This window comes from Stenella coeruleoalba (genome assembly GCF_951394435.1).
Source record: "Stenella coeruleoalba genome assembly, chromosome: 5".
Lineage (NCBI taxonomy): Eukaryota > Metazoa > Chordata > Mammalia > Artiodactyla > Delphinidae > Stenella > Stenella coeruleoalba.
This window is the reverse complement of record NC_137150.1, coordinates 64,146,224-64,157,283: the sequence shown is the minus strand read 5'-3', so window position 1 is coordinate 64,157,283 and position 11,060 is coordinate 64,146,224. Positions and strand designations below refer to the sequence as shown.

Here is an 11,060-nt window from a genome sequence, read left to right as displayed (position 1 = left end):
CAGTGCAGGTCTGTCAGATTAAGGCATGGGTTAGCCTTACATAGAAAAATCAACTGCACAACTTCAAAACAGAGAGGAGAGAAACTGAGGTAACTCAGATGAAATGAACCAGTGCCCTCTGTCTCAGTAAATGACACCAGCATCTACCCAGTTTGCAAAGCCACAAATCCAGGAGTTACCTTTCACCTGTCCTGTCCTTTTCTTACCCTCTCATCAAATCCATCAGCAGGTCCTAGGACTTCTACCTGAAGTTATATCCTTATCTTTAAACCACATCTGCTGTCCACAACCTTAGACTAAGGTACACTTATCTCTCCCCTAGAAAGCTCCAGTCACTTCCTATCCTGTGGCTACTCTTTCCGAGATGCAACCCATTTTCCCTACAGCAACTAACAACGTAACATGAATGCTATTGGCATTTGGGGTATTAATTAATCATTGTTCATTTTTGGGACTTCATTGTTGGGGATGTCCTGTCCATTTCAGAATATTTAGCATCCCTGGCCTCTGTCCAGTAGCATCCCAAGTAAATGCCTCCCCTTACTTCCAAATGTCCCTGGGTGCGGGGTCGGGAAGAGGATAATACTGTTCCACCCCACCTCCCGCCATCCCCAGGTCGAGAACCACCGAGCCTGAGTGATCTCTTAAGGTAAAACTGCTCTGCTTAAACCTTTAGTGGCTTCCCACTGCATTGAGAAAAACGCCCTAACTCCTGAGGCTCTCAAGGCTGTTCATGACCTGCCCCCATTTGCTTCTTCAACCTCATTTTCTATAGCCGTCCTCTTTCTCCTCGTAGCTGCTTCAATCCAGCTTCCTTTCTCATCCTTAGCCACATCAACCTGTTTCCTGCCTCTAGGCCTTTGTGCCTGCTATTCCCCTGGAATAGCTTCTCCCTTGGCTCTTCTTGACTAGCCCTTCTCTTTTTCTTCAGGACTAGGCACCAATGATAACGTAGGTGTGAGGCTGCCAGTGGCCATCCTGGCTAAGACTGAAGGCAAGCACTGATGACAGACAGAAAAAGGGAAGGAAGGAAGAAGGGAGGGAGGGAGGGAGAGAGGGAGACAGAGACAGAGAGAGAGAGAATGGAAATGATATCTTTTGACCCCCTGGATTCCGCTGTGCCCTAGGTAAGACTCATCCATTTGAATTCCCAGTACCCAGGCAGTGACATTTCCCTTTCTACTTAAGCTGCTTTGGGTTGGGTATGTACCACCTGCCATGGAAAACACTGACTACACCTGTGTGTAGCAAGGCTGGAAAGTGGACGAGTCTCTTCTAGTACTGGGTGAAAGGTGTGTTTTCAGGATTCCGTTGCAAGCTCCCTTAAAGAAGGTCTAGACTCTTTGGCAGAGTTGCCCAAACCATTTCCAGCTCTCCACTAAATATCTCCCATGCCCCCCACCCCATCATATCCTTTTTCTCTTTCTTCTTCTTCCATCTCTTCCCATCTTTTGCCCTAAGGACGCTCAAAACTCCTCTTTCCTGGAAAAGAAATCTTCCCTCTACCCAGTTATCCTGAGGCAGGAGAATAGATGGGCTCCAGGCTAGACATTTACAGCTACCCTCCTGTTCATATTTATTGAGGCAGGAGATAGATGGGCTACAGGCTAGATATTTTTGCAACCGGCCTGTTTATACCGCAAGATAGAAATGACAAGAGGAACTGGGTAAACAGCTGGACTTTGTCTCCTGTGGACACTTTAAGATAACAGTAATGGCGGGGGCAGAGAGGGGATAAGCCCTGCTCAGGTGAAAAATCAAGAGATCACATATTTCTCATCCTTGGAGTCAGGGAGACCTCAACTGCACATGCACAGAAAGGCTCCTCAAGGGTCAAAAAGAGTGGCGGGGGACGCCAGACTATACGTTTTGCTAACTTCCCAGGGACCCTCGCACTGAAATCCATCTTGGCTAAAGGATGCACACGCACATAGGGAAGGACCCTGAGACTAATCAGCTATGGGGGCAAAACAAGATGACTGGCCAGAGGAAAACAAAGACCAGGAAGACTGCCCCCTTACAAATGAAACTTCCCAAAGGCGTCACTCTCTCTGAGCTTGCCTGTGAGTCTCTCTGCATGTATTCTGCTTTTCTAATGAACGCCTTACTCTCCTTTCTACCTTCTGTCTCCTTGTCAAATTTTTTTTTTCAAGGCAGACAAGAACTGGGGCCCAGACTATAGCCACAGCTTCTCGTGGTCTAGTGGTTAGGACTTGATGCTCTCACCGCCGCAACCAGCTTTCCATCCCTGGTCAGGGAACGAAAGCCTCACTGCAAGCTGCCCCTCTCTGCTGTGTCTGTCCAAAAATCAGTCTTTTTAGATTACATCCTCTCTCTCCCACCCTTCACCATCAAACTGCTTAAAAGAGATTACACACTCCCCTCCATTTTCTCATCATCTCCACCAGTTAACCCTGCCGCCAGGCTTTTATACTCACCCTTCTAGTGAAACTGCATCTGCCAATGGTCACCATCCCCTCCTAGTTGGTCAACTAACCCATGGCCTTTTCTTGGTCCTCACCCTTATTGCTCTTTCTGCAGCATTTAGCCTAGCTGACCATGCCTTCCTCATGTCCCCTGGCTTCTGAGATACCTAAAGGTTTTCCTAACTTCCTGGCTATTCTTTCTGGTTACTGGGGCAAAACCTCTAGGCAAGAGTGATAAGGTGAGTGCCAATGCTTGATTCAATCTCCTTGGTTCAAGTGAAGCCACTCCACTGGTTATGAGTCCTACTCCTTTAAAATTTCACCTGAAAGGGCCCATCACTTAGGTTGCTCAGAACAACCTAATGCTAGTAGATAAAAATTGAAATGGTCTAGGCACCATTCACCATTCTTTATGCTCTCTGAACACTTGGATAGTATCTACAAATGTCCACTGGATTTACCTGTCCAGGTATCCCTCCTCTATTCATACTATACACCAGAACTTTAACTTGAGGTCTTAAAATGGATTGGGTAGAAAGACCAATCCTGCATCATAAAATGCAGTATATATAGTACAACTAACAGTTATTTTAAGCATAAATAATGAACAGATATAATTAAAGTGAGGCTCCTGTGTTAATTGCTGATCCTTCCTTACCTGGGTATTGGGGGAAACCAATGGTTGGTCTGTCTGTACAAAGTTCAGGCACTTGACCCCAATTTAGCAATATTTTCTGAACGTTATGAAATGAAAAGAATTATTTTCTTATAAGGAAATGATCAGATCTTATGAGTTATGAGCAGATCCTAGTCTCACTTTTTCCTGTGTGTAGTAATATAGCAGATTTTTGTTCTATTTTGTTCCTATTTTCACTTTGATTTTGATTAGGAACACTTGTGGTGTGGTTGCTGGAAAGACAGACCACACACACGTGAGCTTGGATGAAGTTGGAAATAATCATGACCACATTTCAGCTTAGAACCTTCTTTTTTAAGGAAGGTCCTTCAGGCATTTTTATTAACAAGCAGATATAAACTTGGCAAGAGCACCTTTCAAAAATCACAGTTCCAATTATTTTTGTGAGGTCAAGAGAAAGTAGAGAACACAATGGTGGTGGCTTAGCATCAAAACAATAACAGTCAAGTTGCTGACCTTATGCCTTCCATCAAACATAACTATCACCTGCTCTGTTCCCCGACCTCCGAAGGATGACGAGAAGCTGGCATTCAAGACTTGACGTTAATCTAGACCACACGTAGCACTTGCTTTGATAGCAGACACAGCTCCCACCCAAACCCATACTTGGACAAAATGGCGGCCACGTTCTCTGTGCCAAACCTTCTCATCTCTGACCGTCTTCTAGACCTTGAAGTGTCTGATTCTCCCCGGGCAAGGGCGGACCACTGGAACTGGACCTTCAGGAGCAGGAATGCTAGGCTGCGCCACCTTGGGTGTCTTCCCCACGTGAAACGCTTCTCCTGAGGCTGACTCCACTGAGGCCACACCCGAGAAGGCGTGGCGCAGGTCGTAGTGCGCCGGGTACACCGGTGGGGGCATCGGGGGAGCTGCCACGGCCCTGGGTCCCACCACCAGGGAGGCCGCGGGCTGGCCAGCTGGAGAAAGTGCTGGCCCAGCCGAGCCCGGTGCAGCGGTGAGGGGCCCTGCTTCGGCGCCGTCTGGTTGGGGCTGCGGGAGCACAGGCTGGAGAGAGGATTGTTTCCTTAGGTTAGCTGCCTTTCTCTTCCTTCCAGGTGGAACCCCACCCAATTCTCTCACAGTACTAATTTTTATTTGCAAGGAATCTGGCAAAAAAGAACTACCTAGGTACAAGGGATGGCCATCAGGGCTCCAGGGGAGGGGTAACTGGCCTGCGGTAGCCCCTTTCTCACCAGTTGTGTTGGGGATGGTAGACTTACACTGTTCCACGAGCAAAAGAACCCCACCTTATGGCTAACCTTCACCAGTAGCGTCACCCTCTTTTTCATCTACACCTGCAGCCACAAGGAGCTGTGAGACAGATCTGGCCACCTGGACTCTGCAACTCAGAAAACCACGCCCACTCCCCCCGCCCCCCCCCCCACCCCGCCTCTCCCCGCCCCCGCTCCCAAGCTAGCAAATAAAACACGTGGCCTCGCCAATTGCACACTAGGGAGGTTCTGCCCTGTAACCACCAGTTCGTGGGAGGGGAGGGCATGGCTGAAACAACCTTTTGTTTTTTGATGATTTCACATTCCCTGGCGCTATCTATATGGCGGGGCTCAAAAGGACAGGCAGCAAATGCCCTGAAATTACTAAGGCACCGCAGAAAGGTGAAGGGGTCATTGTATTCTGAAGATAAGGGCAAGTGCATCCATGACGCCCTTACCTGTGTTTGGAACACCGTGCAGGTCACTGCAACATCTTCCCCGCCAGCAACCTTCTCAGTGACTGTCCCCTTACAGAAGCCATATTGCTGCCCACAGAAAGAGAGGAGTTATTTGAACCAGTTCAGAAAGTGGACTTCTCTCCCAGTTTCACTTATACTCCAACACATCAAGGGAAAAAACCTTAAATTCCTAATTCCTCTTTTTAAAAAAATCTTTTTCCTAAAGTGTATGATTTCTGCTTATATTTTATTATAGAATGTAGAAAATACAGAAAAGCTTTGGGAATGAGAGAGATCACCCAGAATCTCAGAAATGGTGGTGACCCAGGAGAACTTCTGTTCACATCTATGTATTTCTTTCTTATTTTTAACTACAATTAAATATCATTTAGAAATTGGCATCACTAACTACACCATTTTGTATACTATGTTTTTCACGTGCTATAATGATAGCATTCTCTTATATCATTCCTTATTCTTTGAAAGTGTTAATTTTCGTGTCTGTATAATTTTCTATTTACTAATGCGCCGTATTTTATTCAATGATTCCCTCCTTTTGGACATTCAGATCTTCTGGGGTCATTTTGTACCTGTCGTAAATCATCTTTATAGATATATTCTGTGAAACACGATGATCTCTTTAGGCTAAATTCCTAGACGTGGACATTGCTGGCTTAAGGACTTGAAAGATTTCATATCAGAGGTCTATCTAGAAAATCTACACTTTATACTCCCAATGGCCTGACATGACTCATCTTAGTTAGGAAACAGCCTCTCTAACTCCAGGGGCCTCCATTGGGTGAGAAGATCTGGTGATAGCTCTTAAGCAGGGGAGATGACACCCCAGAGGATGACCTGGCACGACCCAGCCTCACAGGCAGTGGGTATTTTGCATTTCTCCTTTCTGCAGCCACAAGATACGAATTTGCTCTAAGGATGCTCTATTCCATGACTTGGCTTTACCAACCCAATGCCTAGCCCGCTCACCTTTTCTGCCAGCAGGTTGCACTTGGCTGGGTCTACGACCTCTTTAGCAACACAGTCAGTGGCAGCCACTGCAAACTCCACAGTGACAGAAGCTGAAAGAGGCTGATGAGGATAAAAGGAAAATTTTCATGAAGCAACATGACTTAGCATGAAAAAGACTGGTAAGGAGAGGCCAGAGGGAAGTAGCGAGGGCCATGGAATTGCACAGTCCAGGGAGCACGTTTCACGGAGACCACACTGTGTGGCCAGGAAACATGCCCCCGGTGGCTTACATACGGCTTACAGTGAGACACTGGGTTTTTGAAGGGTTTGCATACAGAAGCTGGGGTTGGGTCTTCCCTGAAGGAGGTGCAGGTATCCACTGCCCATCATTCAGAGCAGAGGTGAGTTTTCAGGTAGAAAGCAGGAACCCAGAGGGCTGACCTTACACTGACCTGAGTGGGAACCCTGCCTCCTGCCAACTTCCCTATTGGGGTTGCACTTCGAGACCCAAGGCCCAGGCTACTCCAAGATGGGGTGGGAAAGTAAAGAAATTAATGCCTCTCCCACGTATTTTAGACAGCAGGATCAAATGAAAAATATAAATGAAAGTACAGAAGATACTTATGCTTTTCTATCTTATAGTTCTTAGAGCACATGGACACTTACAATAATAAAATATCTGTTATTTGTTATAGTCTGGGGCGGGGGTGTTCTGTGACTCGCATATTCTGGTTAACAGAATTACTATCTATAGTGTATTTCCAAGTATGCCATGGCTGGCATCCAGAATACTAGTTTTTAAAAATATTAGAATTCCATTGCATTCAAATGTGCTAACCCAGCCACGGTACAATTAGTTTTTTTTTTTTCTCAGTGATTCAAAGGCATTTTAGGATCCTTGCCCTTATATGTAAATATGCCCATGCCTTTGTAAGTAGCAATTACAAGAGTGCTGTAGATGTTCCGTGGTGATGGGTGATGGCGATGTGGAGACCCATGAATTTACAGTGGGTGCTTCTGGATAAAGTGGGAACTTCCACCCTGGTGTTAACTGGAACGGAGGAACTGGGGACACACAGCATCTGGCTGTTTTGTGTTGAAGTGGCTTAGGTGGGGGATGCGCTGAGGGTCCTCGGGGTCCTTAGGACACTCAGGACCCTTTCTTTCCCCCTTTCTCCCACCACCCTCGTTGACTTCCCGTGGCTGCCCCTGCACCTGCTCTGTCCCTCACCCCTGCTTCACCACGTCCACTCCCAAAGTGCCACCAAACTGCCCAAACCGTCAGCAGGGTCTCAGTCTTACCACAAATTGAGCCCGAGAAATTTCCACAAGCTGAAAGTAGGAGCCGTTTTTCTGGGCGTTGAAGGCAGCCAGCGCGGCCTCTACTGCGTGCACCACCCGGCTGTCGTTGAGCGGGGCCAGCAGGGGGCAGTCTGGACACACCTTGTGCACGTCCTCGGCCGAGTCTGCGCACAGAGCGAAGAAATCAACTTGGCTCGGGGCTGTAATTCTCTGCGGCATTTGCCCCCGCTCTGCTTATTTGAAAGGGCTAAAACATGCTCCAAATGGCTGCAGGAGGATCCTCTGCTTCTTACTAAACCTTCGGGTGGCTCCTGCCATGCTGGCATTGTTGCGGAAGCCCCTCTCACCAAGGGGCGATTTTCACCTCCAATGAGAACAGCTCCTTAAAACACAGTTTTAAAGTCCCCAAACCCAGGAAACTTGGCTTCTTTTCATCACCAACAAAGTGGCTAGAACTACTTCTGTTGAAAACAGTTCAGGTTCCCTCCTCACTCTCTCTACCAGGTAACTATAATAAGAATAATAATCATCTCTACCTGGACTGGAATCACATTTTGCAGACAACACGGAAAACTCTCCGTCTTGTTTCAGCACATTGAAATCGCAGTCTCCTTCCACCGCCTGGAGAAATAAACCCACAGTGAGGGCCCAGGAGGAGGGCTGACCTCTCACTTCTCACGGTGGGGGGATGGTGGCAGGGGGGACGTGGATGTCAAAGGTGAGCCTCACAAAATCTCCTTCACTGGGTGATGTTGAAACATGACACTGGTTTCGCAGGGGGTGGGAGTACGATAAAAAGGTGAATTGTAAAAATCAGCCCCAGGGAAGGCGCCATCAATTGGCAATTTTAGCTGCCCCCGCGGCAGTCGCCCTAAGAGGGGCACTCACGTGCTCTTTCAGCTGCCTCACGCTGCAGTTTGCCAGGGGAGTGGGGTCCAGTACATGGCAGGTGGTTTCCAGTGTGTCTATTTCAAGGTCAAACACCTCTCCCGTGGGCCGCTGTGGAGACAGAGAATGAAGAGGTGAGCAGCCTAATCCTGCTGAGCGGGTCCAAGGGTGAGCCCCTACTGGGTTTGAACCCACTCCCTGTTGGAGAGGTAAGAAAGAAGGGGGCGTGGCCTTGGACTGGTTGATGGAAGCACAGCCATCACGCTGAGCTGTATCTGGAAGCTAAAAGTGAATGTTGATACGTATTTAATTTTAAAATTTTCACCCTTCAAGCAGTACTTTGAAAAAGTCAGCTTTGGATTTTTCTCAGTCAAGCAGCGAAGTAAGTTGGTGTAGGATAATAACTTACTGTCTCTCTTTTATCTTCTTCATCCCTCCCTCTACTTCTTCCTTCCTTCCTTCTCAACATCTACTTTCCTTCCTTCCCCATTTTCTTTTCCTTCCTAAAGGAAAAGTTGCTATCTGTGGCTTTTTTGTCTTTTGGCTTGTAGATGCCTGGATGAAAAGTTGCTGTTCCCTACTGCCCCCTGCTGGTAGTGAGAGGGAAGCGTGAGCCTCCCTCTGATGGAGGAAGCAGTGCGTCAGTCAGTCACTAGCACAGAGGGAAGGAGCAGCGGGTAAGGAGGTGATAGGGGAGCTTGTATGACTCCTTGGAGTTGTTCCTGCCAGTTCACCTGTTTGTGTATCCTTTCTTCAAAGCCCGGAAAAATTCAGAAGGTACGAGTATGGCTGTTTTTTCTTTCAGCCCAGCTCTGCTTGTCTCTCATGTCTGTTCTGCGTGATTCACTAGTACCTGAAGCCTCAAAGTTTCCTTTCCTGGAGGAAGCTGTGTTTTATGATGTGCAGATATGCCCCAATTAACTTCCTGAAAACACTCAGAGCTAGTGAATAGGAACCTGGGGCTCCTGGTTTTCTCCAACCCTGCTGTTAGTGAAAACTGCAGTGTTGTTCCTTCTTTCCCTCAAATATATACATTGTGTGTCATTTCCCCTGAATTGATCAGTGCTTCCTCTGAATCACCACTGTACTTCACTATGGTTGCAGAACTCCTAAAATCCATCTGGTACAAACCTGATTTCAAATATTTTGTCCCATTGTGAGATCAGATGTCCATGAGTCAGTCCAGACATCCTGAGGTTTGCCTTATTTTCCTTCCTAGACTGTGAATCTCTTGTGGACACTATGTCTTTCTCACCTTTGTATTAGGTTGCATCATTAAAATGCCAATATTTGACTGCTTTTATTATACAAAACTGGCTATTTCATATGAGTCAACTTAGCATCTCCCATAGCGCCTGACACTGGTTCTTGCCCATGGAAGGCTTGTAATCAGTATTGACTGAAAGAATTATCCTTCCTCAGCTATAAAATCTAATTTCAAAATAGGCAATAGATGGATGTCTTCTCCCCACCTCTCCAAATCACTCGGCTGACCCCCAAGGCACACGTTTCCCAGCTTGACCATCATTGTCACCAGCTTCAGGCTGCATTGGTTTCTTATGTAGCATGTGAGTGGGTGAATCCTTTCATGCCAAGATTTCTCATTGGGATGTGGATACCTTTCTTGGGGAGGCAGCTTGTGTAGAGGAAGGAACACAGTTCTGGAATTGAATCCTAGCCTGTTGCTTACTATTTTATGACCTTGGGTAAAATAATGCCCTAATATGTCAGAGCCTTGGTTTCCTCATGTAAGACAAGGACAATACCCCACAGGACTGGGGGTGGGGTGAGAGAGGGGTTAAGGAGATGATATATGTGAAAGGGCCTGGCACGTAGTAGGCACTTATCAAATGCACATTTCATTCACTCTCAGTCTTTATCTAGAGAAACAGAACCAAAGGAAAAGAAGTGATTTCCAGTCAGTGGTAGTTGGGAAACTAGAATCCAGTCTCCGGTCCTAGTTTTTCTAGAAAACCACACTTTCTACCTGTGATCCTCAAAATATCATTCAAAGCCTTTCCCTCTCCTCCTGCCCCCAACCAGCACCCTCCTGGAGACCACTGACCACAGTACAGAATGTCTCCTCTCTTCCCTCCGTCTCTCCCTCCCTCCTGGGAGGAATCAGGGTGTTTCCATTCTGCGACTTCATTTGTGCTGGGAGGTGGGCTCTTAGAGACACCCAGCTGAGCCCCACCCCCTCCTACACAGCAGGTTCACTTACCCGCGGCCACACCTTCACACTCTCAATCTGGTTTAAGATGTGCTTGTAGCCATGAGGAAGGTGCTTATTGATGTAGTCCACGGCCGCCAGGGCTGCCTGCTCTGTTTCTGGGTCATCACAGGCTGGTTCCCTATAACCCGGAATAGGGCCATGCGGGACAGAGCGGCAGGCACAGAGCTGAGCAAGGCAAAGGAGCAGGACGAGGCACTTCATGGTTGCTCCGGAGAGGTCCTGGCAGGTCGGCAGGCAGGTAGCTGGAGGCTTCAGGCCCAACCCAGGTGCTCTGCTGGAAAAGGCAGACTGGTGGAGGGTCCAAAGGCCCTTTATTTGCTGGAGCCTGTGGAAGAATTGCGTAAGGATGTGGGATGATTTCTGTTCTGGTTCCAAAAAAAAGACCCCTGCAAACATCAGTCCTGGAAAAGCAAACAGGTTAGGACATCACTGGTCCCCCTTTAGCAGAAATCTGCCAGAGTCAATGCTTGCTTGGGGGTGGGTGGGGGCAGATTGGGGGGTGGGCTGGGGAGATGCTCCAGAGTCAGCTTGGAACATGGTAACAGCAGCAAAGAAACGAGGCAGCTGAGAGGATGAGGTGAGCACCAAGGAGAGGAGGGGCTGGCACAGCTGGCCCTGGAGTGCTGTGGATTTGGCAGCAGAGGGAGTGCCCTCTACTGTAAGCTGAGCACGCCGCGGGGTCCATGTGGGGAGAAGTAAGGATGTTCAGCAATTTTTTTTTTTTTAATTGGAGCATAGTTGCTTTACAATGTTGTGTCAGTTTATACTGTACAGCAAAGTGAATCAGCTATACATGTACATACATCTCCTCTTTTTAGGATTTCCTTCCCATTTAGGTCACCACAGAGCACTGAGTAGAGTTCCCTATGCTATACA

The 11,060-nt window shown here is 47.6% G+C and overlaps 1 protein-coding gene across 1 annotated transcript; it reads right to left on the bottom strand.

The window, feature by feature from the left end:
* Positions 1-3,440: 3,440 nt before the first annotated feature.
* AHSG (alpha 2-HS glycoprotein) lies at positions 3,441-10,506 on the bottom strand. Its single transcript, XM_079922350.1, has 7 exons — positions 10,173-10,506; positions 7,952-8,062; positions 7,600-7,684; positions 7,064-7,227; positions 5,780-5,881; positions 4,793-4,879; positions 3,441-4,128 (listed from the first exon to the last, which is right to left on the bottom strand). Exons 1-7 carry the CDS (start codon positions 10,383-10,385, stop codon positions 3,787-3,789), a joined length of 1,104 nt encoding a protein of 367 aa, XP_079778476.1. The 5' UTR covers positions 10,386-10,506; the 3' UTR covers positions 3,441-3,786.
* Positions 10,507-11,060: the final 554 nt, after the last annotated feature.